This window comes from Lagopus muta, chromosome 21 (assembly GCF_023343835.1).
Source record: "Lagopus muta isolate bLagMut1 chromosome 21, bLagMut1 primary, whole genome shotgun sequence".
NCBI classification, from domain to species: Eukaryota; Metazoa; Chordata; class Aves; order Galliformes; family Phasianidae; genus Lagopus; species Lagopus muta.
In genome coordinates this window covers 4,464,288-4,490,816 of record NC_064453.1, presented here as the reverse complement: position 1 = coordinate 4,490,816, position 26,529 = coordinate 4,464,288, and the positions used below count along the sequence as shown (strand labels likewise).

Genomic DNA, 26,529 nt, shown 5'->3' with positions numbered 1-26,529 from the left:
TTTCGTCCTCCCCACTCCCCCATTTTTTTTTCTTTTTTTTTTATTTTTTTATTTTTTTAATATTATATATATATTTTTTTTAACTAGCACGGCACTCACTGTGTTTTTAGTATTAAAAAAAAAAAAAAAAAAAGGAAGAAAAAAAAAAAGAAAAAAAAAAAAAAGAAAGTCAACTTTCTATAAACATACAGCACATGACCAAAATTTCCAACTAATGTACAAAGTGCGACCACGAGGGAAAGGTCAGAGAACAGCTATGGGTGCTAGCGGGGCGATTCGGGTTCCCCTACAAACTCTATTTACAGCAGTGCCCGGGTGCTCACGGACTTTCAGGTGAAGGTGAATGGCAAACAGGTTTCTGCGGTGCTCCCTCTATTTAAGACTTGAACTGGGGGGGTTCTGTGCACCGTGCCTCAGGGGTGGTGGGGAGGTGGGCTGGATGCACGGCTGGGAGATAGGATGGAGTGGGGAGAAGAGAGCTGGTAGGATTTTGCAAGTGGGAGCGATTCTCGTGACAAACTGAAACTTTCCTTCTAGTTTTGCAGGCAGCGAGGAATGCATTTGGTCAGAAATTTCAGTGTGAAGTAGTGGGGATTGTTGGCCTCTTGTTAAAGAGTGGGTTGTTTTAGCAGGTGGGTGTTTCTGGCATTGACCCCTATGCTCGTGTCCAACACACAGACACCCTTGTCCTTGCCCTAGAACCCCCTGTTCTGACATGGCAGTCACAGAAGGTGACTTGGGAATGACATTTAAGCCAGGACTGGTTCAAAAGGGATTTCTCCCTTCGATCAGCTCAAGAGCAGCAGCTTGTGTTGCTTACCAAGACCTCAGACTGGCACAAACAGGGCAATGGCGTGACTAGCAGAATGGCCAAGCCGGTGTGTTAGCACACTTTTAGGAATGTAGGCTCCATCACCCACATGCAGCAAAGCTGATCAATGCTGTATATGGATCTGAAAGGATGCTGAGCAATGCAAGAAGCAAAATTCGGCTTTGGTCCCGACAGGTACTTGCCCACATGGCTCAGGAGAAAGCAGCTTGGAGGTTCGTGATAAATGAGGCTGGGGCAAGGCAGGGGGAGTTCCCCAGGAAAACGTTGTTTCAGCTGCAAAAACAACGTCAGATTATTTGGAAAGAACTGAAGAAACAGAAGTAAGAGAAAAAGGGCACAGCAGAAGCGTCTGTAACAACTTGGCCCTAGAAGCACGTGCTGGAGCAGAACTCATCCGACCGTGCAGCCCCGTTTTCATTCAGGTGGCCCTTTCCTTGCAGCAGAACCCCATTCTGCACACTGACCCTCTGAAACAATTTTGGCTCTTCTTCTCTCCACTGTTTTTGCTCTCAATGGCCAACCTCTCTCCCACTGAAGGATGGAAAGGCCACAACAGTCCTCGCCCTCCTTGACTGCAAGGGTGAAAGCTCCGCAATAGTCATCTGTATCTGATGCCCTGTATCTGGCCAGAGTTTGCTACCACATCTTCTGCCACTATCTGATGCCCGTGTCCTTTTGGTCCCTATGAGGAGACGTAAATGTTGCTCGTGCCTGTGCCCACAATCTCCAGTCCTCATGCAGCAATTCACATTTACACCTTCCGAAGGTCCCAGGCTGGACGGACATCCACCCTGCCCCTGCTTAGCAGCAATCTGGCCTGCTTTGGCCCTGCTTTGGGAAGCCATCGGTGAGAACAGAAGGGTAGAGTGGGGTGGGGACATTTGTTGTCTCTTTAATTTACGTTTGAGCTTTTTGTTTGTCTTTGCGTGTTTGTTCGTGTTTCTTGTGTTCATGTTGCTGTTTTTTGTTGTTGTTGTTGTTGTTTGTTTGTTTAAAACAAGTTCTTATATTTGGTCCATAGGTCTTCTGTGGTCCCAAATTACATCATCCTTAACAATCAGCTTGGTTATTCCTTCCTATACAACATTCACCAAATTTACACCAATGGAAAGAAAAGGAAACAAAAAGAAAAGATCAATTTGGCTTTGACTATGCCAACTACCTAGATCAATGGAAGGTCCTTAAGCATGGGCAAAACGCCATGGCCAGGTAGAGGGAGGGCATGAACTCGGGGTTAATAAATGTACCCAACCTATTGTCTCTGGCCACAGAATTCAGGTCAATGAGGCCAGGCTTGCCTCTGAGCACTCTGGGAGGAGCTGGATTCTTGGAGAGCCCTCCCCATCCTTCCCGTCTCCTTCTCAAGTTGATGCGAGGTGGAAGGGAGTTGGGAAGGAGTAGGGTCCGGGTACAGGCAGATCCCTGGAAGGCTGGTAGTGTTTCTCCAGTGGTACCGAGTTGCTGGAGTGGGTTGTTGGCACAGTTGGACTCTTCAGTAAGCTTGGCCTGTCTCTACTGGTAGGAGCCCCAGAACGGCCGAATGTTCTCCCAGCTTCATCCTGCGCTGCGTGGACAGGCTCACATTCTTGGCCAAATAATCAACAGCAGCTGAAGAGAGAGGTGATGGAGGAAAGGAGAGTGAGAAAACAGCACAATATGAGGTTTATTATTTAGTGGAAATGAGGTATTTGCCATCCAAGGATGTGTGACCAACAGACCCTGCAGACTGATTCTTAGAAATTGATGCTTGGATCAGGGGTTGTGCTCCTAGGAAAGGGTGCATCCTTCTAGATCAATCTGCTGTGGGTCCCTCACGTTGCCCCATGGACCTACTAAAGTTGAAGATCCTATTTCTGCCATAGAAAATGGTGTTTCCAGGGCAGCTGCCCAAAGATGAGCCTGAGGCAGCTCCAGCCTCACCAGCGATGCCACTGCAAATGAAATTTCAGCAGGACTTCACCAGCCTGGACAGGGCTTGAATGTGACTCAGCCACCACGTGCTGACTCATCCCTCTGTCCTAAGGGAAACGCTTTATCTCTGCCTTGGTGAGAAATGCATTCCAACTCGCCAGCCTGGCCCGCGGTCTGGGGGGGGACGAGGAGCAGGGCAGGATGGTGACATTGCTCATTAGCTCAGCTTCAGTCAAAGTCTCTCCCTTTCCCTAGCTTTAATGTCTCAAATTAGATTAATAAGGAGCTGGCAGGAGATGTACAATCGGTGCCAATGAGTAAACAAATTTCAGCCATCAACGTCTTGTCAGATGCCTGCCCCAGAGGAGGTCCCTTCCAGACACAAATTCTTATTAGACTTGTCATATCTATTAGAATTCCTTTCACGCTTCTGCGTTCCATCACCGGCATCATTAACACAGCTCCGGCCTTTGGGAACTGCAAGGACCACATTAATCTGGCATCGCTGCTCCTCACCGGCTGGGACAGCACTGGCTGGTGTGTGGGGAGCAGACAGGGTACAACTTCTACTGGTGGCACTTGGTTGGACACTTGGAGGTGGCACGGTTGGGCTGGTGCTCCTCCTGGACTGGGAGGAATCCCAGTAGGAGCAGCTCGTCTTGAGCTCTTCAAGGTGTGTGATGGTGCCTCCAACTTCATAGGGCTAGAGGCTGGGGAAGACTCTGCTCTATGGCTTGTGTCCAAACCTTATCAGTTTGTTCCCCTGATATTTCAGGTGATCACATTAAATAGCAGCTTCGTGAAGCTTTGTGTGTGTGTGTTTGGCGTCTGTGTTTGGGAGAAGGGATTCACAGAATCATTAAGGTTGGAAAAGATCACCAAGATCATTAAGATCTGCTAAATATAAAATGTGATGAGAAAGGCAAGAAAAAAATGTTGTTATAGCAAGGTCATAACCATGCAAGACCTTGCTTAACTGTACTAATTACCAACAAAATGGTTTCTTCACATAGAGATCACTATAAATGGAGCTCATTATAAGAAAAGCTTGTAGAGGAGAAGATTTATGTATTGCCTCTATTTAGCTGGATGCACAAATATCCACACGTGTATGTGCAGATGTGGAGAGTTTGCTGCTTGATGTGAATCTCACCTCAGAATGGCCACAGCTGGATATATCTTGGGTAGCTCTACCAACCATGCAAGACTTGCTGTTGGCAGCTTGAATGGGAAAACATTCCTGCTCCAGACTGAGCCCTGTGGCTCCTAAACCGAATGGACGTCCAACAGAAAAGAGGGAGAGAAATCAGGAAAGGCAATAAAACAGCGTAGATAGGGCTGGGTGGGCAGCTCTTCAAGGAGAGGCCCGAGTGAAAATTCCTGCAGCAAACCAAGACAAACCCTTCTTTCTCTTTCCCTCTCCTTTGCTGGTCACTCTCCTTTCACAATCGTAGCTCGTCCTCCTTATTTTATTTTTTACACACATGGGTGTGACTAACGTCTTGCCTAAGGGAATCTTTATTGGAAATACATGGTATTGGAATTTGTTTAAGATTTTTATCAATAGCACGTGTGTCCAGCCTCACATCCAGAAGCGAGGGGAAGGTCAAGGGGTCACAGATCAAACTCCCGAAAAACAAAAAAAGGAGGGGTGGGGGGAAGCTGCTATTGATCCCGTCTGCCGCCACAGCCGGTTCTCATTTAGCTGGAGAAGTTAAAGACATTAAAGGGCTGTGACGGAGAGGGGAATAAAAAGCCACAGCCAAATGGAAGGAAAGGTCATTGAGGACAAGCTATGGGCAAGCAGGAGCGCTCCCGGAGGAAGAGGATGCACCTTTAACCCTCTGCAGATCACCCTCTGACAACACCACCCTCATTATTAGTTTAACACCAGCAGGTGAGCCCTTTGGCAGGGTTTCTGGAGGAGAAACAGACCTTCCCTGGGTCGCAGTGCCTTCCAGGTCTGAGCTGTGGGTTTGGATTGTGGATTGCAATTCCAGCCTCACTTTGGCTATAGTAGGATCACAGCTGGTTGGTTGGCAGACGTTGGTTTTATGGTTTTTGTAGGGAAAGCTGAGCATGGAACCATCCCTTACCTTACACAGGGCAGGGGAAGAACAAACATACATAGTTCTGCATCCCTAAGGGATGGTATTAAAATCCCCTTGGCTGAGCAGGGTGAGCGTGCTGTTGGGCTTTTGGAGAAGTAAAAACTGGAGAGGAAGAAGGAAAGGGTTGGAACTGGATGATCTTCTAGGTCCCTGCCAATCCAAGCCATCCTATGACTCTAAGTTCTTGTTCTTTTTACTTTCAAGCAGAAATGTTTTACCTACAATACATTATTTGGGACTTTGGGACTGCAAGGATGATGGGAGCAATCTCTATATGGAGCAATCTCCATCTAGCAGGTTCCATTTTTCTCTCTTAGTGGACAGACTTCTTTCCAACACACATTCTTACCCACACATTCTTAGATCCCTCCCTCTCCTCTCCTGTTCCCAGTGCAGGGGCCACCCAGCACTTACTTTGTCCATACTGCCCATACTGGTAGCCAGCCACTGGGTCCACGCTGTAACTGGTGGTGCTGTAGGTGGGAGGACAGTAGGACTGCGAGGTCGGGAGGCTGTCCACAGATTTGATGGAGTCACTCCGCTGGCTGCAGCTGGCAGAGATGGAGTTGGTGGTGTCCAGGCCACCGTGAAGGGGAGAGATGGAGAAGTCAGCCTGGGGCTGCGGAGGAACCCCGCTGGGGTTGCTCAGGATGCTCATCACCTGGGGAAACACAGGAGGCAATGTGTCATCAGGGGTAGGAGAGAGACAGTCTACCAGGATGGAGAATGAAGGCTGCTTCCACCTGGTAAAAACAGAGCTCGCTTTTGGTTCCCCTGTGCCTAAGGCTTTCTTTGGTAGAATTGTTGAATCATCAAGGTTGGAAAAGACAGCAAAGATCTCCATGTCCAACCAATCATCCCATCACCCATGCCCACTAAACCATGTCCTTCATACACATCCAACCTACTAGTTTCATGTTTTTGTTGCCCTCTTTTTTAATGTTTTAATAAAATATATATATATATAAAGAGGTCTTGTTACTGACATGCCTTAACTATATTAGATATTTTATATGCTGCCCAAACCCACTCCTCTTCACCCATTGCAGCCCAGGCAAATGCTGGATGCCCATAATGTTTATTTGAAAGACTTTCCTAGGGGATAATGGAGAGGTTCCATCCTGGCACACTCAGCCTTCGGTTGCTCTTTGCTGCCCTGCAAACAATGTCATTGAACACCAGAGAAAGGAATAAACCAAGGAAATCACAAGGGATGCACAAGTCAAGACCCACAGTTTCCTAAAGGGACAGCAGCTACTGCCATTGGAAGTCTGCATGGGGGTTGTTAATGGAGGTTCTGGTTTTGATACATTCTGCTTTAGGACAGAAATGTCAAAGTTCTCTTCACCCTGAAATGTCCATGAGTTCAGAGATGACAGGTCATTGCAGCACGGTGCTTGGTTTTAGAACGTAATTCAATTTGCACACAAGCTATCTTCCTGCTCTGAGACATGAAACAGATGCATTTACGCTGTTTTTGTTGTGTTTTGTTTCTTTTCTTTTTCCCACCCAAATGCCAGATTTGTTCCTGTGGGTGAACGTGGGGCAAGCCACTGCCTACAGGCCTCCATCCTGATATACTGCCTTAATGCAATTGCCTCCTGCAATCAGCAAAATGACCCCTGGGTGCCTGGTTCAGGGTGTGAGGAGTTTGTGGGACCGGCGGTGCTGAATTTGTGCTGGGAGAGGTGAGGGGACAACCCGTCACCTCGGGGGGCCGCGGCGGCGCTGGGACGGCTGAAAATCTCCGACTTTAGCATAACCTTATTGACATCAATTAAAGTGGCAAATTGGAAATATTTGGAGCCTGGCAAGTGGTAAAACGAGCCCTTTATCCCCCGCCAGCGGCCTGGTGAGCTATTGTGCAGAGCATCCATTCTCTGGAAGGACACAAGAGTTGTTGTATAGAGCGCCGGGTCCCCTTCCTCTTCGTCTCTGTCCCCTCCTCCCTCACCTTCCTGCTGGACTGGGGCTTAGGGGATGCACTGCCCTTTGCTTTCTAAAGCTTCTCCTCCCCCCGGAAGGGCCCCGGAGCCCTGCAAAGCCGCTTTGCCTTGATGGGATCCCACCTCCCGACTCTGCCGGCATGAGATCCTTCCCAGATTTGTCTGGGGGGGAATTTTGGAGCAGGGCTGGCTGGGCCCCTGCGGAGGGGGAGTTAAAAAGCCTGGAAAATCAGTCTAACCCTGAGCACTGGGACAGGGATGGAGGAGCAAGCTTCGGACGAGCAGCACTGAGCTCACTTACCCTGCCCTCCTTTGAGTTTTCCAGCCTGCACCGAGGTTAGGTTTGCTGCTGGTCCACACAAGATAAAAAGCAATGGAGCTGTTTCATCCACTGGAGCCTAAATCCCCTCCAGCCCTCCAGGCACATCACCTCAATGAAGCCATGAGATGAAGTTTTTTAGCCACAACCACTTGGAACCCCTTGCCCCATGACAGCAGGGGGATGAAGAGAGGAAATTGCATTTAAATATGCAAGACAGAGTGGATTAATACGAGAGCAGAGCTGTGAGGGTGGATGTAACGCAAACATCTCTGCCTCAAGGCTTATGCAACAGGGAAATCATGTGAGTGCTGCCCCAACGTTGATTTTCCAGCTGCAAAGCTGTTTGTAACCTTCCACTAAAGCTGGGTCACGAACTTTGATCTGGTTCAGTCACGAATCCCCCTCCTCTGCCCCTTGGTCCCTCCTAGCACCAGGGCTGGAGGTGTCACAGCCTGCCCCAATGGGTATCCGGGATGCTCACATCTGCAGCAGCCACAAAACACTACTGCCTTTCACCTGAGAACTGAATCAGATGTTTAAAACAATGAACATCCTCCCTGCACACAGATAGGTGAATTCTGTGTTATTTTTGGCAAGCTGCAGCTCAGGCAGCACCAAGCAGGGCTGTTTTGCTGCTCCCCTTCCGAGGTGTAGAGCTACAGATTTGCTGCATGCACTGCAAACCTCTGCAGGTGCAGAGAGAAATCATGTGCTAGAAAACAACGTGCAAATGGAACTACTCAGAGATCGGAGGGTTTGCTGGTGCTCTCCCTCCTGGCCATCTCCCCCATAAGAGTCAGCTGCTTTATATTACTCAGGAAAAATAAAAGGGTCTTAAAGCAAGTAGAAGTCATATTAACACTTCCGCTAAGGCCCTTTTAAAAAGAAAGGGGGATGTAAAGCTGTGTTGGTAAATGAAACCCAGATTCACACTCTTCACACTCGCAGGAGCTGAGATGGGAGAAGACACTTGCAGAAATCCTGCTAAAGACAGTAATTGTCTTTAATCGGTCAGAATCAGGGCTGGTTTCTAATCCTGGCTCTGTTACTGACTCTGAAGGGTTCGTGCGAGTCACTTAAGCGGGGACTCAGCTAACCTGAGCCATGCAATGCTGATTCTGGTCTATGCTAATCCTCCAGAATCCACCTACAGAGAGAGTGATACCTCTGAAAGATCATCCTCCCGTCCTCAGACCCTTTCCTGAAAAAAAAGATGGTCAGAATTTCCCTCTGGAAATGCATAGCAGGATATGAGGATGCCAATATTACACCAGGATGGTGAACAGCCCCCAAAGCACTGCCGACCATGGGAACATCTTTTTGCCTTTTCCAGGCAAACTGCTGTGAGCAGTTTGGGACTGGGCCCCACCAGGACCCTGTTTGCATCCAATCCACCCCAGGACATGAAAGTGTTGGGAATAGCAAGAGCAACATGGAGATTTCTGCTCCATCTCTGCTCTGCACGGATAACCCTCGGCCAGCACTATCTGACTTCTTGATTCAGCTGGATAAACTCATTTTCCAGGCAACTTTTGAACTTAGGAAGGTGCGGGGGCATCTGGAGAAATCCCCTCCTCAAGAATGCCACGTCCTTCTCCCTTCTTCTTTCTGACCTTGCTTTCTTATAATTTATTACTTCTTGGTGCATTATCATCACTAACTAAAAATCAATACCCACTTCACATCTGTAAGGTTTTATCTGGAGGGAAATCTGCTCCCTGTCCATCACGGTGACTGACAGCCTTCTCTTTCCCCTCCCTCTCGTCGGCTGCCTCTCTCCCCTTCCCCATCTCCTTTACCTCTGCTGCTGTCCCAAATCAGTCACAGGCATTGCGTGGGCTTGCACTTTAGGCTAAGTCAATAACGGCCCCGGTGCTAGGAACCTTCGGCCTCTCTCCTACCCTTTCCAGAGGTCATTTGTCATAGGGGAAAAGTGGTAGGGGGTCTCGGTGTGTTGGGGAGCCCAAGGTTACTGCACAAAGACCCTCCTGGATGAAAGAGCCAGCCTCCTGCTGCTGCTGCCCTCCCCACCCTCATCTCCCCCTGTTCCCCAACCCACCCCCCCCCGGGACGTTTCATCACTCTCTCCCATACTTTAAAAGAAGGGGAGTTAAAAAAATGTAATTAATTCCCTCCATTTCTGAGCTGGCCCTCAGGGCCTCTGGCCGTGGAAACTGTAGCAGGGGAAATGTGCACCCTTTATGATAAACGGATGCGGCTTTGGGAAGGGAAGAGCAATTAGGGCCTTCAATCTGTGCAATCAGGCCTTCAGATTTTAGGGTTAGAGGTTGGGGGGTGGTTGTGTGTGCCGGGGGGGCAGGAGGGGCTTGAGGGGCGAACAACGATAGGGAGAGCTGCTGTTCTGATGGAGAAGGGCACGCACACGTCAGGGAAGGGACAGTGGGGAAGTTTGGTGACAAACCCTTGCCCTGTAGATGTGGTTGGGACATGGGACAAAGCAAGGCAGCCCAATGGTGACATCAGACCCTGAAACACCACGGAGTGGATGCCCACCATACGCAGGGTGTAAATAGCCCAAGACAACAGGGAGGACGCAGAGATGCTCTGAGGAGATGGCATCCCAAAATTCCAAAAGGATGGGAAGGTGAGAGCCTGCAAACACCGTTTTCCAGAGTGGCTCCCAGTGCTGCTCGTCTCTGTTTTTGGGCATCTGATCTGACAAAGCGTAGAGCGTCCAAAATCAGAGGCTGCCTTAGAAAAATGCTGCATTTAGAAACTGCTGAGTGTGGCTAAGTTGTGAATAAAGGGAAGACGTAATCATCTGCAACTAGCTGAAGGGTGTTAACTCCAAAGGAGCTGCCAGATGGTCCCAAAGGAGTGCAGACTGAAGAGGGAAAAAAGCTCATGGCAGTAAGCAGTATTTCTGAAGCTGTGGTGTTGTTTTCCTAGGAATGGATAGAAAACCTCAGTTTTGGGAAAGGCTGGAAGCACGATTGGTTTGAATATTTAATACTAATCAGACAAAAGCCCTACAGACTTCTGCTGAGAAGAATGTGTTTGTAGGTTCTATGGTGTCAACATTCACACCATTTCTGTACTTCTGAATATCTGATAGCCATGCTGGGCAAGGCTATGGGTCTCTTGGCTTTCCTGCCTACAGGGAGCAGACAACTGATGTGCTGTGAGTTCCCCTATGAGGTTTTCACCCCTGGGTTGGTCTCCACTATTTGCAGTTGATTCATCTTCTGCTTTGGGCAGGTGATGCTCTGTCCTCTAAGCTACTTGGTGGGGACCCAGCTTTAACTTTTCCACCTCTCCCTGGCAGCCTTTTCAGCTAATCTTTTCCTTCCCTCTTGCAGAAGGCAACCTTTCCTCACACTGGTGCTTTCTGTTTCTCTGTGCACTCATTCTCACTTCATGGGAAGAGGGAGAGTTGATTATTCTATACATACATTAAATGGGAACAAAATGAAGAGGTGACCGTAGGACTGCTGAGAGTTGAAGAAAGAGTTGGGAGGAGATAAATAGCTCCCCAAAGATCTTCACTTGAAAGGAGGATAAATATATGCAAATATGCCCCTAGGTAGGCCTAAAATGACTTATGCAGCAATCACTAACACTGCACTCACAAAGCCAACTCATTAATTTTGAATATTTTCTAAACCACTAGACCCAGCTGAGCTGTACCTCAAAATGCCAAACCAATCCAGTAAGTGGTTTTGCATTCAGGCCAAGAAACTTCATACTATTTGCACCTAAAAAAAATCTGATCTGTTCAGTCAATTCCCAGGAAATCTGGGAGCCCAGGGATTGAACTTCATAAAATCAGAGCATCATTACAGCTGGAAAGACCACTGAGATCATCTAGTCCAACCATTAACCCATCACCACCACACCAACGTCTTTTAGATGGAATTGGAAAAGCAAAAGGCCCCTCCAGTGAGGTAAATGGGAGTTTATCCCTTAATTTAAATGCAGCAATAATTTTGCTGTAGGAATTAATTGTTATGCTATCGATTGAAGAAGTGCTGACCGGTGTTTCCTACAAAGTGAGTGAGGAGTGGTGCAAATGTTTGCTAACCAACACTACCAGTGTATTTACATTGAATGGATGTAGACAAAAAGGCCATACCCCCCAAAAAATGGTTCACCACTAATGGCAAAGGATTGCTCCAGGGCAACGATGTTCCATTCTCATAACCTCTTCCACTCCAGTGGAAAGTGTTTGGGGACGAGTGAAACCTGGGAGTTTCCCAATGCCACACCATGTGTGAGTCAGGAGCAGAGCCAGAACAGAAGAAGATGTTCCTGGATCCTTCCTGCTAGCATGGGACAGAGCGTGCCGGATCCCTCGAAAGTGATCAGCAATGGTTGCCAGCGAACAGTAAAACCAGAAATATCATCAATGCCTTTCAGTGACTTAAAACACCTGAGGGATGTTTCAGCGTAGTCTAGGACACAGCGGGTGAAATGGAGACGAGCATCATGTCCTAAGGCGACCCTGTTCACTTGACAGATGAGGATGGAGAGGGCTTGGGGAGATGCTGGTGGTGAGATGGAGCTGGTGATGCAATGGTGAGCTGCAGCAAAGCGGGCCAACGCGGGCTGCACAAGGGGAGGATTAGGAAAAAAAGGCGGTGGGAAGTTATTACCTGATTGTTCAAGGCTATGGTGAGGTTCCACCTGGAGCACTGCATCTTGTTTTGGGCACCCTGCTTCTGTAGAGATGTACAAATTATGGAGAAGGTCTACAGAAAAGTTTCTAAGCTATACAAAAGAATGGGAAGGTCTCAGCTCTAATGGTAAGAGAAATTGCTTAAGGCTGGATGGTCTGGGTAAGAGAAATGAGCTCTTCTTGCAGTGGGAATACTGTAAGGAAACCAGAAGCACCATGGGGTTAAACATTCCATAATGGCTATGAAGAACTTTGTAGCAGAAGCATAATTTGGAGGGAAGAGGGGAGGCATTGCTGAATTACATCAAAAACTGCTTGATCCAGAGACACAAAGCACTGCTCTTGGTGCCTGGGAGCCAAGCTCTACTGTCACCTATGTGAAAGCAGATGCTAAAGCTTCTAACAGTCTGGATAACCAGAGGAAACAAATAGACCTGCTGTGCTTCAAAATCAAGACTAACCCCTCCCATAATTGGGTGAGACTCAAGTCAGCCATGCCTTACCATGTTGAAACTGCTGAAAGGGCTGATTATTGTTCACTGCTGAGCATCTCCCTCTGAAAATGGGCTTTGTGCTTTACTGACCATTGACATCTTTATTCACCTGATTGTACCTATGCAGATGCATTTATCCTGATGCTGTTTTATCCCAAAATATGTGAGGGCCAGGTGAATACACTGGGGACTCCATGGGGAAATTGCTTTGTTGGGATATGGGGTATCTCTGGGCGTTAATTGCAGGAAGATGAATCTTGGTTGTGGCATTTTAGAACTCACAAAGTCATCGAAGATGAGAGAGCAGAAAGGCACAACCATGGAGAACAGGAATTCCTAAACATTTCCAAGCCTTGAGAGGGACTCAGGTTAGGTTCAGCTTTGGAAATGGTCGTGTTTTTTAATCAGCACCTATTCATCCAGTTCTGGGTAGGCTGAGACATGCTGACAGCAAGAATATACACCAAGAATATACACCCAACACAAGGAAACACCCGACGAAACTTCAGCCATTTCTCCCTCAACACCCTTCAGCATCCCCGCATTGGCAGAGGCTAACAAAGACAGCCCCAAATTTGCAGAAAGGTCTCCTTCTCCCCTCCTCCCCTCCCACCTCTCTCCCTCCTTTTATATATTTATTTCCCCTTTGCTAAGCCAGTCTGCGCTCGCTCACTATCACAACCCCCTGCAGACACTGGTAATGGAGTGCGGGTGCTGCCTTACTGCTTCGAAACAAGATTTCCTGAGATCCTTTGAGCTCGCTCCATGCCTCCCCCTCGCCTGCTTTTCTCTCTCTTTTTGGAGAGTGGAGGGGAGCCTCTATAAATGTGAAAGGAGCTGCACTACAAAGAATCCCCCGAGTGGCATATCCCAGCCTCGGGCGAAGCTGCTTGGTGCACTGATAGTCCTGCGTATCTGTTCTAGGACTCCTCTTTCTCTTCCCCTCCCTCTTTCTCTGATCAATCGAGGGCTGTAATCAGTTAAGGTCCAGCTTAACTGCAGTGTAAGATACACCAGTTAAGCAAAGCCAATGCCTCCAGGGTTCCCATGGTAAATATGAGGAGGTCATGGGGAGATGAAATAACCCTGATAAGTTCGGCAAGTGCAGTGCTAGCTAGGCTCGCATAGAACACTTAATAACTTGAGCTGGCAGAAGAATGGGAGAAAGGAACAATCAGAACTGTTTCCTATTCCCAGCTCCTCTTCTGCTTGTTTGCTTTGCTCCCCAGTTCTCCCCATTTCTCTTTTCAGCTCACCCCAATGAATGAACAAGCCAGACCCCGATCCTGTCCAGGACTGCAGGGTTGAATTCTCAATGACAGCTCCTGAATCCAAGGAAATGCCTTTTGCAGCCCTACACGTGTGCTCTCCCCTTGGGCTTCTCTCTGCTGCTAGGGAGCAGTGTGGTATTTCTAAAGGCAGGCAGCTCCTTGCTTTTGCCAAATGTGAGCTTCAGAACCCTTGTAGGATCTGAGCTCTGGGCAATGGGGTTATGTCCACCCAGGCCTGGGGTCCACTGGAGGCATTATTGCAAATAAATAGGAGGAAAAAAAAACAAGAGAACAAAGCAAGCATCTTGCTAAAAACGGTGCCTTAAATACAGGATTACCCGTACCACCAAGGCATTCTACCTCAACAACCTCTACCCTGTTTGTTTCCATAGTAAATCTTCTCCTTTCTCTCCATAAATGTCCATCTTCAGGGATGGCCCAGGAAAAACGGAGCCCTTTGCGTTAATCACCTTTACATTAAGTTGATCACCTTCATGCTGGATCCAAACAACTTATGGTTTCCTAACACCCCCTCTGGAGGGTTTGGGGATGACTGGGGTGTCAAAGGGATTTTCTTGTGCGTCTGTTCCTGAGCTCACTGCAGAAACATCCCCCCTCCCCCCCCCCCCCCCCCCAAATTCTACCTGGCCTTAATCCTGAACTAATGACTTGATGAACACAACGTGAGGTTTGGATGCAAACAGCACCACATGGGCTGCTGTCTAATTGGACATCAGCCCACCAGGCATTGCAGATAGGGGAAAATAAAAAAAAAATACCATGTAGGATTTATTAAAAACGATGCAGATGCACAAAGAGCAGAACAAAATCTTTAACCAGAAGCGATAAGAAAGCCCTAAAGGATTCGAGTGGAGATAAATATCCCTCTTGGAGTCCTCCAGCTCTCACAAAGGTTTTTGGGCTGGCGTTTCCCCGCAGTGTGAGAGGTGCTTACTTAAGCAGGGGATGGGATTACCTCTTCCCCCAGTGCTTTGGCATTTCTGCACTCAGAGCCTGCACATGGTTAGCCAATGCAAAGAGCTGAAATCCCAACAACAAAGATACACCGTTGAACTGCTGGCCAAACTATGCCTATGCCAATGGGAAGGGTCAATACCTCATTAAAACTAAACCTCAACCAAAAGGGAACAGTCACACGTTAACCAGAGGAGCACATAAACCACAGCACAGCTCGATGTACCAACACAAGGCACTTTGCATCTCAACCCCCCGATTGAGCCGGCTTTTATGAGAATACCTTGTATGGAAGAATAAGAAAATGGCAAAACTGTGCCCTTTGCTGCATGGCCAAGTAGGGGAGATGGAGGGATCACAACTCATAGTGCTCCAGCAGAGTTTTTAAGGCACCTCCTGCACGCAGAAGTTTAAAAGCACACAAGGCGCTGCTGATCCAGAGATAAATGGTGGAAAAGGGATTAGAGATACTTAGCGGAGGAGAGGGAAGACTCAGGAAGGGCTGATTATTTTAAAGATATGACTATTTAAAGATAATGATTGCATAAATTTAATTAATGCATTTTCATGCTGCAAATGGCCGTTTTGTAATTAATGTATCTGGCCTCGCTAAGCATGGGAGATCACATCTCCTGCCCCCCCTCCCTCCCTTCCCTATTCCCCCCTCCGCCTCGCGTTTAATGAAAGACAGAAAGCAGATGACAGAAACAATTTGTCAGCCAGTACGGGTGTCAGATGCCTAATTGGTTGCGCTGAGTTAGTGGGAAGTAAAGGGGGAGAGGGCCAAGGCTAGGGGGCTCTTCTCTCTTTATCCAAGGCTTCGGGGTGGGTGCCTGGTGATGGGGGGTGAAAGTGTTTCTCGTTAATTGATGGAGATTAGGACACAGATTGGCTGTGGCAGGGACTGGGCAGTGACAAGAAGGGGATGGGAGAGGCTGGTTAACAGCCGTGCAAACAAGCTGCCATATCTCACCATGCATTAAGGCTGGCGGTGCTGACAGCACCGATGGTTCAGGTTGGTGTGTGTGGGTTAGAGCCGTAGGAAAACTGCGTGCCCTGTGTCTTCCCATCCTTGTCCCACTCTGGGATTGGCTTAAAAAGCACAAAGCTGGAGTTGATGTACGTGTCAGCTGGTGACTGAGTTCTGTGGGTGTGTTTGGGTCATAGAGATACAGCACAACCAATGTTCTCTGGTCATTATGTGGAGTGAAAACATCCTTCTCCATAAAGAAAGGCCTAGCAGTATGAATTCCTCTGAAATAGCAACCAGCAGAGGCTGCACAGAGAGGTGGTGATACCCCATCCCTGCAGACACCCAAGGTCAGACTGGAGGGGATCTGAACGCCTGGCTGAGCTGTAGGTGACCCTACTCACTGCAGGGGTGTTGGGCCAGATGGCCTCGAGGGTCCCTTCCAACCCAACTATGATTCTATGATGAATTGGAGAGCCCAGGCTACAAGCGCCCTGAATCTCACTGAGAGCTGAGCATCCTGGCCCTGTCCCAGCAGGACATGGCTTGGGTTAGCCAGAGTCACACCTGGGAGGAAAGCAGAGAGGTGCCTTATTTTTGCACCATCCCTCTTCCTTCAAGGCTTTTTTGGGACCTCTGTACCCTCCAACTTTGCTGTATTTGTCACAAGCACAAGGCAGAGCAGTGTTGCCACCTTACAAATGGAAAAATGAGCCCAATGAAAGCTGATAATTCAAGACTGCACCAAAGTTTCTTGGGATGGAGGAATTTGATCTTTCCAAATCCAAGGTTTTCGTTCCAGACAGCCTTACCTCTCCTCTCATATGAAGAACAAGAGAATTACAGCATGGTAGAACCATTAAGGTTGGGAGAGATCACTAAAATCAACCAAGCCTAAGGAACCTCAAAACATCAGTGCCATCAGATGCTGTTGGGTGTCCCTATAGGTATAAGACAGCCTTAGAAAAGTGGGAACAGCTTCCTGTTCCCACAAATAAAGGTGATAAGTAGAGAGGCATGGGGAGAAAGAGCTAAGAATAGAGAATGTTGATTTCCCATGCTGGGCTCTGATCACATTCCAACACACCACCTGCAGAGATGAAGACACTGCTGGGCTCCCGCGTTGTGCTACACGTCCCTTTGTGAGGGGTCTGCAGAGGGTTGAGAGGTGGTGGAAAATGTTATGGGCAAAAAAAGATACACAATCTTTTCTTTTAGATGAAAGAGTGACTTTCAAACAGCACAAATGGAAATGGAAAGGGGGTGGGCGATGGATGCAAGAGCAAATGCAAACTTTCTGATTTCAAAGAGATGAAAATAAGGTAAAACCTTGCAATTTGTAGCAAAAACATGCTTAAGATAAAATATCCTGTTAAAAGAGTTTTCTCTTTGCTTATAAAAGCAAAATAAACTCTCCAGAGAGTGAAACGGAACCATTCTGCTCTTTCCAAGATGTCCCCATCTGTCTTCCTTGTCACTGCTGGCCTCAGTTATTCATTCAGCTGTAGGGTGAGCATCATGCAGACATGGGATTTGGTGATGTGTAACTGAAGCCATTCTTACTGTTAAATACTTGTGTTGCAGAGAGGTGGAAGTGCTACAGCCAAGGAACGGCTACCACTGTACAATAGAAACAAAATCCTAGTGCCCCAAAATGGCTTATCTATGGCATATCTCCCACCAGGCCTGGCTCTCTTTCTATTCCCACTCCAAGAAAGCAAATTCAGAAAAAAAAGGAAAAAAAAAGGAGAAAAAAAAAAATGCAACAGGGTAAAAGCTTCATATTCCTGACTCTATTCCAATACAAAGTCAAAAGAGAGTAGGAGCCAACCCTGCTCCAGCTGCCAAAAGCTAAATGGCCTAAGATGCAGCAGGGAAAATGGAGGAATGGGAATTATTAATGCCTTCTGAAAATTTGCACTGCAGAAATACTCAGCATTTAGCTCTTCCTTATTCATAATACACGCTCTCTTCCCTACGCTGGAGTACACCCATCATTTTCCTTCTGGTTTATAGGACATGAGGGGCAATCACTGGGTGTTGGAGCTTTGCTAGGGAGGAATATGTTCCGTCGTGCATTAAACAAATGCTAAATGATTACAAGCACCATATTGGCTGAGAAAAAAAGCAGGCTGTGGTGAGTTGTGCTTGTCACATCACCGCTCCTGCTTGGCAAATAAGTCCTAATGCACAATTGGTATTTATTAGATGACATACAACAACTGTCTCATTAAATCAGGGCTCGAGTGTAGGCCGGAAGTCTTAATTTAAAGTGTCACCAGCTACTGAATTCAGATGGTTTAGGCAGGAGGAGAGGGAAGGGAAGGGAAGGGAAGGGAAGGGAAGGGAAGGGAAGGGAAGGGAAGGGAAGGGAAGGGAAGGGAAGGGAAGGGAAGGGAGAAGGGAAGGGAAAGGGAAGGGAAGGGAAGGGAAGGGAAGGGAAGGGAAGGGAAGGGAAGGGAAGGGAAGGGAAGGGAAGGGAAGGGAAGGGAAGGGAAGGGAAGGGAAGGGAAGGGAAGGGAAGGGAAGGGAAGGGAAGGGAAGGGAAGGGAAGGGAAGGGAAAAATGGGGCTTAGAGAAGTAGGAAGTGCTAGGTGGTCCTAACCCACCTTCTGAAATGGGTTGTGATTTCCATGCCAATCGCGGCTCTGGTTCAAAAAATATTTGTTCTGCATTTGCTTTCTCTCTCTGCTCCCCTCTACGTACACTTCTTCAAACTCTCCCCCTAATAAACGGTTGAGCACCTTTCTCTGTGTTTTAAATGCAGCGTCGAAAGCAAAGGTTAATGCTGGAGATTGCATTCCAATTGAAAACGCGGCAACCGGTAAATTTGGTTTGTTTAGAGTGGAAATGCTTGAACTGCTGTGGATGGGTGGCGGGTGGGAGATGTGCCCCAGCTCCTCGCTGGGCAAAATTAAATTTCAAAGTTTAATGAGTTGCGAAGGGCGCTGGATTAAAAAGCCTGGACCCAAAACTGAAGCAGTGCGATGAAGGGAGAGAGAGAGAGAGAGAGAAAAAAAAAAATCCCACCAAACCCGAAACGTCAGGGAACAGAGCAAGTGAAAAATGTCAGGGCAAATTGCTCTTGACAGTGTTAATATCTGCACCTCATAGCAATAATTACATGTAAATAAATAGTGAAATAGCTCTCAGCTGGAGTCTGGGCTCCGAGTGCAGATGCCACTAACAGCCAGCTGGGGACCTTTCGCTCTTCTACTGTCATTTTCCCCCCCCCTTTCTTTCCTTCCTCCCTCCCTCCCCTCATTTAATCTCTGCCAGAGCTGTGAGTGCAGTACTGAAGCCCTGCAGCCCCTTTCCTTGGGGCTCGTATCTCCCTCCCCACCAGGGGCTGCTTTTAGCCCCTTGCAAAGGGAGAACAAACTTCAGTTTGGTCATCTTGTGAGTAAAGCTGAGAGGTGAGAATGGCTTGTCTAGCTGTTGTCCCACCGCTGTGGGCTCCTAAAACATCAGGAGGGATGGAGCTGTCTGTTTCAAGCAGTAGAACCACCAAGGTTCTCAAAAGGACATGGGAGAACATAAGGCTCAGCATCAGGGTGCTGAAAGATGCTTCATTTCCAGAGAAGAGCCTGAGCTGATGCCTCTCACCGTTATACAAATAAAGACCCAATTGCACAAACCCACATTGTTTTGCATTTCTATAGACCCACGTCACTCTGTCCTTTTGCAGACCCACATCATTCTGCACTTCTACACCAATCCTTCCTTGGGCATGGCTCAGCATAGAGCATTGTGTGAGGCTAAGACATGAGCAAGGGAAAAACAGCGTTGCATCATTAGCATTAAAGCCCACCGAGGAGTGCTAGGCAGACAGACTGCATTTTGGTCTGTCTGTCCTGGTGCTTCGATGATATAGCCAAAAGGATGTGGGTGTTTGAGTGGAGAAGACTCCATAAAGTAAATGTGCAATTGCATAAGAAATCATGGAGTTATTAAGGTTGGGAAAGACCTCTAAGATCATCCAGGCCAACTGTCCACCTACCACCAACACTGCCCATTAAACCATGTCCAAAAATCAATAGATACACAACTACTGCAGGTTAAAGTACTTCTACAGAGAAGGCCTTTGGGGTGAGACCAAAGGGCCCTGACTACACCCTAAGTCAGGGCAATGAGGTTCTTACCTTACATATCTAAATTTAAGCAGAACAAAACCCTCGTGCCTCCGTTCTTGGTCGCAGAGATAACAACCATCCCTGTGGTACAGGGAGAAGAGACGCTTTCCAGGATGATGAGATGCTCAGATACTGTGATGAAAGTCTCAGATAAAGCTAAGCTCATTATTTTAGCCCTGTTCTCTTCCACTTGGTCCATTTATCTCTTCGCGCCCTCAGTTTAGCTCCCAGTCCTACAAATCAGGATTAATTATAAGCCATAAAGCTCTGCTAACCAACAAGCAAGCCCATGCTGCTTACCCCTCATTGCTGGGGAAACAGAAATAACTTGTGGCTGGAGACAAACAAACCTGTAAGGTTGCTCACAAGGGCAGGAATGGTTTAACCCAACTGAGGATGTAGAGAGAAAACCCAGGGATCTCTGCTCCTGTTGCCTGGTGGTTTGGGAGATGCCCCAAATGCACGCCCATTGACACCTCTCCCATCTAAACAGCATCACTCCAAAGCTGAGCTGCCAGACCAAAGGAAATCAATACAAATAACCTGCCACCATAGGATGGAGACGTTCCTACCGAACCACTGCCTTGTATAAGGAAGAAAAGCTTTGAGGCCTTTCCTTTCGGCTAATGAAATTCACAACAACACCCCACACTGCACTGAGCAACAAACACAGCTCCATTATTTGGAAAACAAATATGTTCTTTAGAGCTTCCTGGTTGTCAAACACCTTTTTGTTTAGCTCAACAACTAATCCACTTATCGGAGGATAAAGCTGCCAGTGAATCAACAGTATGATAAAAGCATGCACAAAATTAGCAAAAATTTGCCTATGGCTCCTGCACGTTTAACAAACACCAGCTAAGAGAAAAATGATTCCTATTTTTTTTTTTAATAACTGAGATCCCCAGGAGAGATTCTGTCAGATAGCAGCTTTTATTTTGCTTGCAGTTTTTCTCCCCTCTCTCTCTCTTCATATATAACCCAAGCACTGAGGCTGGGAGATGCTGGGAGCTGATATCAGATCCACGGTGAAATTGGCAGTATTTGAATAAGCAAGTGATGCAGCAAGGAAAAAAATTAATAAGGTTATATGTATATTTATCATAGAATCATAGAATTGCTCAGGTTGGAAAAGACCTTCAAGATCATCAAGTTCAACCTCAACCTAGCCATACTACCCTAACAACCCACCTGTAAATCATGTCCTTGAGCAATATATACATATAATACATATAAATATATAAAATAAAAATGCAGTGCTCAGGCATTGACTGCTTCCCTAAGACCTCAGCTTTGCTGGATGTTTTCCTCCTCATTGGGTTGTAACACTCATAGGATGCTGGATTTGTCCTTCCCTGCTCTTCAGCATGCATTGCAAACACAGATGTTGTCTTGTGAGAATTGCAGCATTTCTGGACACATTTATAAACCAATGTACGTGAAAGGGAATGAGAGAAAGAGGGGGTGAGAACTCCTTAAGGCTGGGCTATTCCAATGAAATGGAATGACAGGTGCCAATGGGACCAGTGCATCTCTCCATAGTTCACAGCATCAACAAAGAGTGATTCAGCTTTTCCAAGGTCTGACTGATCTTCTGATGATTCCTGTCTCTCTATCATACAGAGAATATAAAACGACCTTGCCCCAGAGGAAGTGGGTTAGATAAGAGGAAAGATCTTGAGCAGTATTCTGCTGTTGCTACCTTTAAATGACAACAGCCTGAAGAGGAGAATAATAGAATGGTTTGGGTTGAAAAGGACCCTTAAAGGCCATCTGTTCCAACCCCCTGTAGTGAGCAGGGACACCTACAGATCCATCAGGGCTCAGAGCCCCATCCAGCCTGACCTTGGGTGCCTCTGAGAATGGGGTTTCTATCATCTCTCTGGGCAACTTATGCCAATGTCTCACCATACTTACTATAAAAACTTCCTCCTTATCCAGTCTAGATCTCCCCTCTTTTAGTTAATCATTTCCCCTTTTCCTATCACAACAGACTCTACTGTCCCCTCCCTTGGTGAGTTGGACTAGATGACCTTTAAGGGTCCCTCCCAACTCAAAAGATTCTATGATTCATTCAAATATTCTCCTCTTCCCCCCCACCAACTTTACCTAGGCTTGAACAGGACCACGGCACATGACCATGGGATCATTTAGGGGAGCTGGGAATTAATCAAGAGGCACCCACCTGTCAGGCTGGTATCTGGAACTAACTGGAAACACTTGCTAGTACTTGACCTCTCGCCCTCCAGACAAGCCTGTGGCTCTTGAGTGGTTTGAGAAACCCTCTTGCAGCTCTGAGACCCCAGGTGAAATAAAGCAAGGGGAGAGAGGCAGGAGCTGGGTAATGAGCCACGGGGGAAGCAGAAAGAGCTGATGGGGGAACCAGTAACCTTCTGGCACTGGTGGGAGAATTCAGATGAGGAGCTGGCGCAAAGACCTGGATGCAATGAGAATAAAAAAAAACCAGAGCACACCATGGTTTGGCCAAGGCAAGAGAAAGAGCCTCCTGAGTCTCCGTGCTGTGCCAGACGGGTAGTAAGAGATGCTGGAAATATTTGGGGTGACATATCCCCATACCTTTCTATGTGTCTCCTGGAGGGCTTATATATATTACATCATACATACACATTGGTGCAGACTGTTCAGCACACTTTGGTGCTCCATCTGCCTTTCTTGTGCTTACTGGAGGCCCAAATGCTGTGCCAATGAAACCCAAGGCAAAGCTCCACCTGCTCAACAGCAGAAGAGAGCCCTGCATGCCTGCCAAAGGATCTTCAAATATTGTATCTTAATTGTTTAAAGAGAATCTTGCTCTTTGATGGGCACAGCCAGATTATAAACTGATGCAGAATGGCTCAGTCACTCCAAGCTCGGAGCCAGGTGATGTGGACACGACGATGTCACTTCTAGTTTGATCTTCAGCTTTGGGACTTTGGGCTTCAGCTTTAGGACTTCTGAGTTATCTCCATGAGAAGGGAAAGGACAAATACCCCAGGAAAACCGGCTTTCACCAACTGCCCCAATACCAGAGAAAAGAAAGAGCACAGAACAAGATCTGAGCCAACGCATAAAGCAGTGGGACATCTTTCTTACACAATGGGACATCTTACATTCTGGGACAGAATCCAGGAAGATGTCCCCTGGATCTTCACAGAACGGAAAGAGTTTATACTTAGAAGCCAGCTGGAGGCAACGCAGACCCCAAAATGTCTGTGTGAGAGACGACACTCTCAGATGGGCATGGCTGCAGGGCCAGGGCAGGGCATGGGAACGCAATGAGCAGCACGTGCAGCCCAGGACCTCATCAGAGCTGTCAGACAGAGCTGCTGAATCCTATGTTGGCTTTTAGGGTCTGGGAGACCCCATGTGGCTCCTAATTCGGGGCTGGATTTGTGCTCAGCTGCGCACTCTAATCGTTAATTAAAGGTTTGCCATCATCCTCCAGCAGCTGTCAGTGTCCTACAGGTCGATCCCCAAGCAACACTCTGCAGAGCCAGAGCTGTCGATTGGAAAGTTCATTGTATGGGCAGTGTCCAGCCCCCTCCCTGTCCTCAATACACCTGGGTATTTATTTCCTATTTATTCCCTTTATTTCCAATGCTCTGCGTTACCTCTTCCCCCTTCTTGCAATCCAGCCCCCATATATTTCTTGCTTTCTCCTCTTGCTCGTTCTTTAGTTTTTCTTTTCTTCTATTTTTTTTTTCTTTCATTCATTCTTTCTTTTTTTCTTTTTTTTTTTTTTTTTGGAACGAAAAAAAAAATGTTATTTTGTGCCTCCTGAGCCTTGCTGGCTGGGCTCGGCTTCTGTATCAGCTGGAGGAGCTTATGAGCCTCGTCTCCTCGGATTTAGACTGAAATTTTGATTTTCTGCCGCGCTCAGATAATGTGGAAATCCTGTTCCCCGATATTTACTGTTTATCAGCGCAGCGCAGCGCAGTTCTGGGGGGAAGGGAAACTCCCCCTCCGTGTCCCCCCTCGTCCACGCCACCCCCCATCCTGCATGCTAATGGGGTCTCACTTTGGAGCAAACCTACAACAAAAGCCTAATTACAGTGAGTGGAGGGGAAGAGGGATCCATCATTGGATCCTACTGGAGCATGGGGTCGGTCCCTCATCCTATTGGTGACCACCAAACCTTCTCCTTGGAGCTGTTGCCACCTCAGGAAGACCTCAATCTGTATGAAGTTGAGGATGGGAAAGCGAGCAGCTGTTTCTCCAAGCTCCACATCTGGATCCAGCATTCCCTCAGCATCTGCCTTTCTCCAAGGAGCTCCCACGTCCCTTTTGCATCCATCCCACCCGCATCCCTTCCGTGGAGATTAGTGTCACTGAGCCCTTGCAAACGCATTCCTACAGGGAACCCGGAGGGAAAGCAGGGGGCACTTCCCTGCCCGACATGAACCAGGCAAGAAAAATAAAGCAGTAATACGAAAATCTGGGGCTCAGCAGCAGGGGAACATCTCTAAGTGGCCGGCGGGGCGTAATGCCTCGCTATTAATGAGGCCTGCCACCGATCCCTAAAAGGATTGCTTATTGTCAGATAGTGTACGGGGCTTTCTCTCTGCCCCCCAGCCCCTCGTGGGGAAGGCAGGCATTTCCCTCTGGTTGGGATTGAGCTGAATGATGTCCTGGTCACCTACAAACGTGCTGGGCTTTCTCTGAAACCATAATTAGCAGCATCAGCGGGGTAAGGCAGCAGGGTAACACGGCATGGAGGAGGAAATGGGAAAAAAAAGGGGGTTTTAAAAAAAAAAGGAAGAAATAGAAGGGTAAAGGAATGGAAAGGGAGACGGGAAATGTGATAAAGCTCAGCCAGGCGCTCCCTGCTCGCGCTGTTCTCCGTGCAGCTCTTCTGGTTTAAAGTGACTCCGCTTCTTATGGAAGCGGAGAGGCGGTATTAAAAAAAAAAAAAAAAAAAGGAGAGAGAAAAAAAAAAAAAAAACCAAGACACAGAGAGCTTCCTTATCTCATGGAGACAGTTGTCAGGAATCACTTTGACTGAGTCGTTTTGTCTCCATGCTTTTTTTCGCTGTCAAGCAGGCCTCAGGACATGGATCAAAGGAGAGGCGCCGAGCGCTCGCTGCAACTTCTGATCCCTTCTCGGTACAGACGCGGAGTGGCAGACAGCTCTCCTCCACATCAAATGGCAGGAGAGGAGCGGGAGGAAGAAGGGAGAGGGGGAAGAGAAGCTGGGAGAGAGGCAGAGAGGAGGCAGCGAGGGGCTCTGTGCCATTCTGGAGCTCAAGGACATACAGACAGACAGACGAACAGCAGCCTTTGCTTTCCCCATTCCCCACTGGGAGCGTTCCCCTCCCAGCATCCTTCCCAAAAAGTTTTCCTATTCTCCCAACAAGCAGCTCCCCACGGTTCTCCTGCATTGCTCACGATCCCCTTTCAGGTACTTATTTCCTGAAATAAGATCCCCCTCATCTCCAAACTGGATAGGCTTAAGGGCTGACTCCAGCTTACCGCGGCGAGCTAAGACCCTCCACACCTTTGATCAATTCCCTGCTCGCCCACCCCGGACCCTGCTAGGATTTCTGATCTCCAGCCCCCGCTGTAAGTAGATCTGTCTGGGGGGAGATGGGGGGGCAGGCAGCAGCATCTTGCAGCACCCAAGCATCTCCCTTTTGCCTTTGCAAGGAGCAGACCACCGGGTGCCACGCACCCTACAACCCTGTAGCACCCCATAGGGTATCTCCCAGCTTCTATGCCTTCCACACACTATAGAAGCACAACCCTATAACCCCATCCTGCTCAAGCACAGCCACACACTGCTCCCTCTCCATGCACGGCACATTAGGAACCAGCAAGCTGATGCAATGTCCAAATTCTCATCTCACACTAAAGACTGGCACAGCATTCCTTTAGTGCACATCTCCCCCACGAGCCCCTCCTGATGCTTTGGGGTGTAACGTGCACGGCTCATCTCAGCGGCCCCAAAGGATGCTCTGGGGATGGGGATGCAGCCCCAGGGTCCCCTCTGCCCTCCCAGCCCCTGGATGTCCCATTTGCAACCTGCACCTATGTGCTGTCAGCAGTCCCAGCAGCTAATAGCTTTTGGGATGGGAGCAAGCGTGGGTTTCCCTTTCAAAGCACCCCCATTAGGGCCAGAAAAGTTGGAGGTCATGGACCCACAACCTGTTCCAGCTCCTCATAGCTCTACAGCTCTCCCCCACCCTCTGAATTCAATATACTTTCCACGATCTCTCTTCATGGAAAAAAAGAAGGCGCACGTTGGGCTTCGTGCCTGACCCACTGCTGTAGGTTTTTCCTATCACAGACAGCTTTTCACAGCTAGGGCACAGCTGGAGCACAGCTGTTCCCCCATGGCCAGGCTTTAACAGGCACACACAATGCACGGGCACACACACTGGTGTGCACACACGGATATCGATGCCCTCGTGCAGGCAGGCGTGCAAGGCTGTAAGTCCTGCCTCTGAGTCCTTTTGTTGCATTCCTCCCTTTTAAGCCTCCCCTCTATTTTGCATCCCATGTCCCAGCGCTGCCCTTCCCCGCTGTTTCCCCTTGGTTCCATTGGCAGCAGCTCTTGCTTCTGAATGCCAGAGGTCACTCTGACCTGCCTGTTGCCAGGCTGGATGCTGTATTAATTGCTCATCTCTCCTTTTCTCTATCTATCCCTGCCTGCCTTGTCTCCAGTCCCTTTTTTTATGAAAAGTGGGGATAATCCTGCATTTTTATTCTCCTGGTCTGTGGCACCATCACACCTCCCTGTGTTTATTCCTCCTCTTGTTGGTCTCACTGGTTTTTTTTCCTTTGTATTCTTCCCCTATTTTCTCCTCATTCCCCTTTCTCCCCATTTTGTCTATCTCTGATACATCACACAGTCTGATCCTGGACCTCCTGAACTTACTGAGGCTCCTCTTAAAATCCCAAGGCTCAGGAAGCAATGGTTTGCTCCGAAATC

The 26,529-nt window shown here is 47.9% G+C and overlaps 1 protein-coding gene across 7 annotated transcripts in view; it reads right to left on the bottom strand.

The window, feature by feature from the left end:
• Window positions 1-326: 326 nt before the first annotated feature.
• The window catches only part of PAX7 (paired box 7), an 88,283-nt gene continuing 62,080 nt past the window's right edge, over window positions 327-26,529 (bottom strand). For 5 of the 7 annotated variants that reach the window (XM_048967860.1, XM_048967859.1, XM_048967855.1 and 2 more), the window contains 2 exons: window positions 5,269-5,515; window positions 327-2,440 (listed from right to left, as the gene is read on the bottom strand). In XM_048967860.1, coding sequence (XP_048823817.1) covers window positions 2,325-2,440; window positions 5,269-5,515 — 363 coding nt within the window. In that variant the 3' untranslated portion in view covers window positions 327-2,324. The remainder of the gene's footprint in view (window positions 2,441-5,268; window positions 5,516-26,529) is intronic. The other 2 variants (XM_048967857.1, XM_048967853.1) reach the window with 1 other exon arrangement.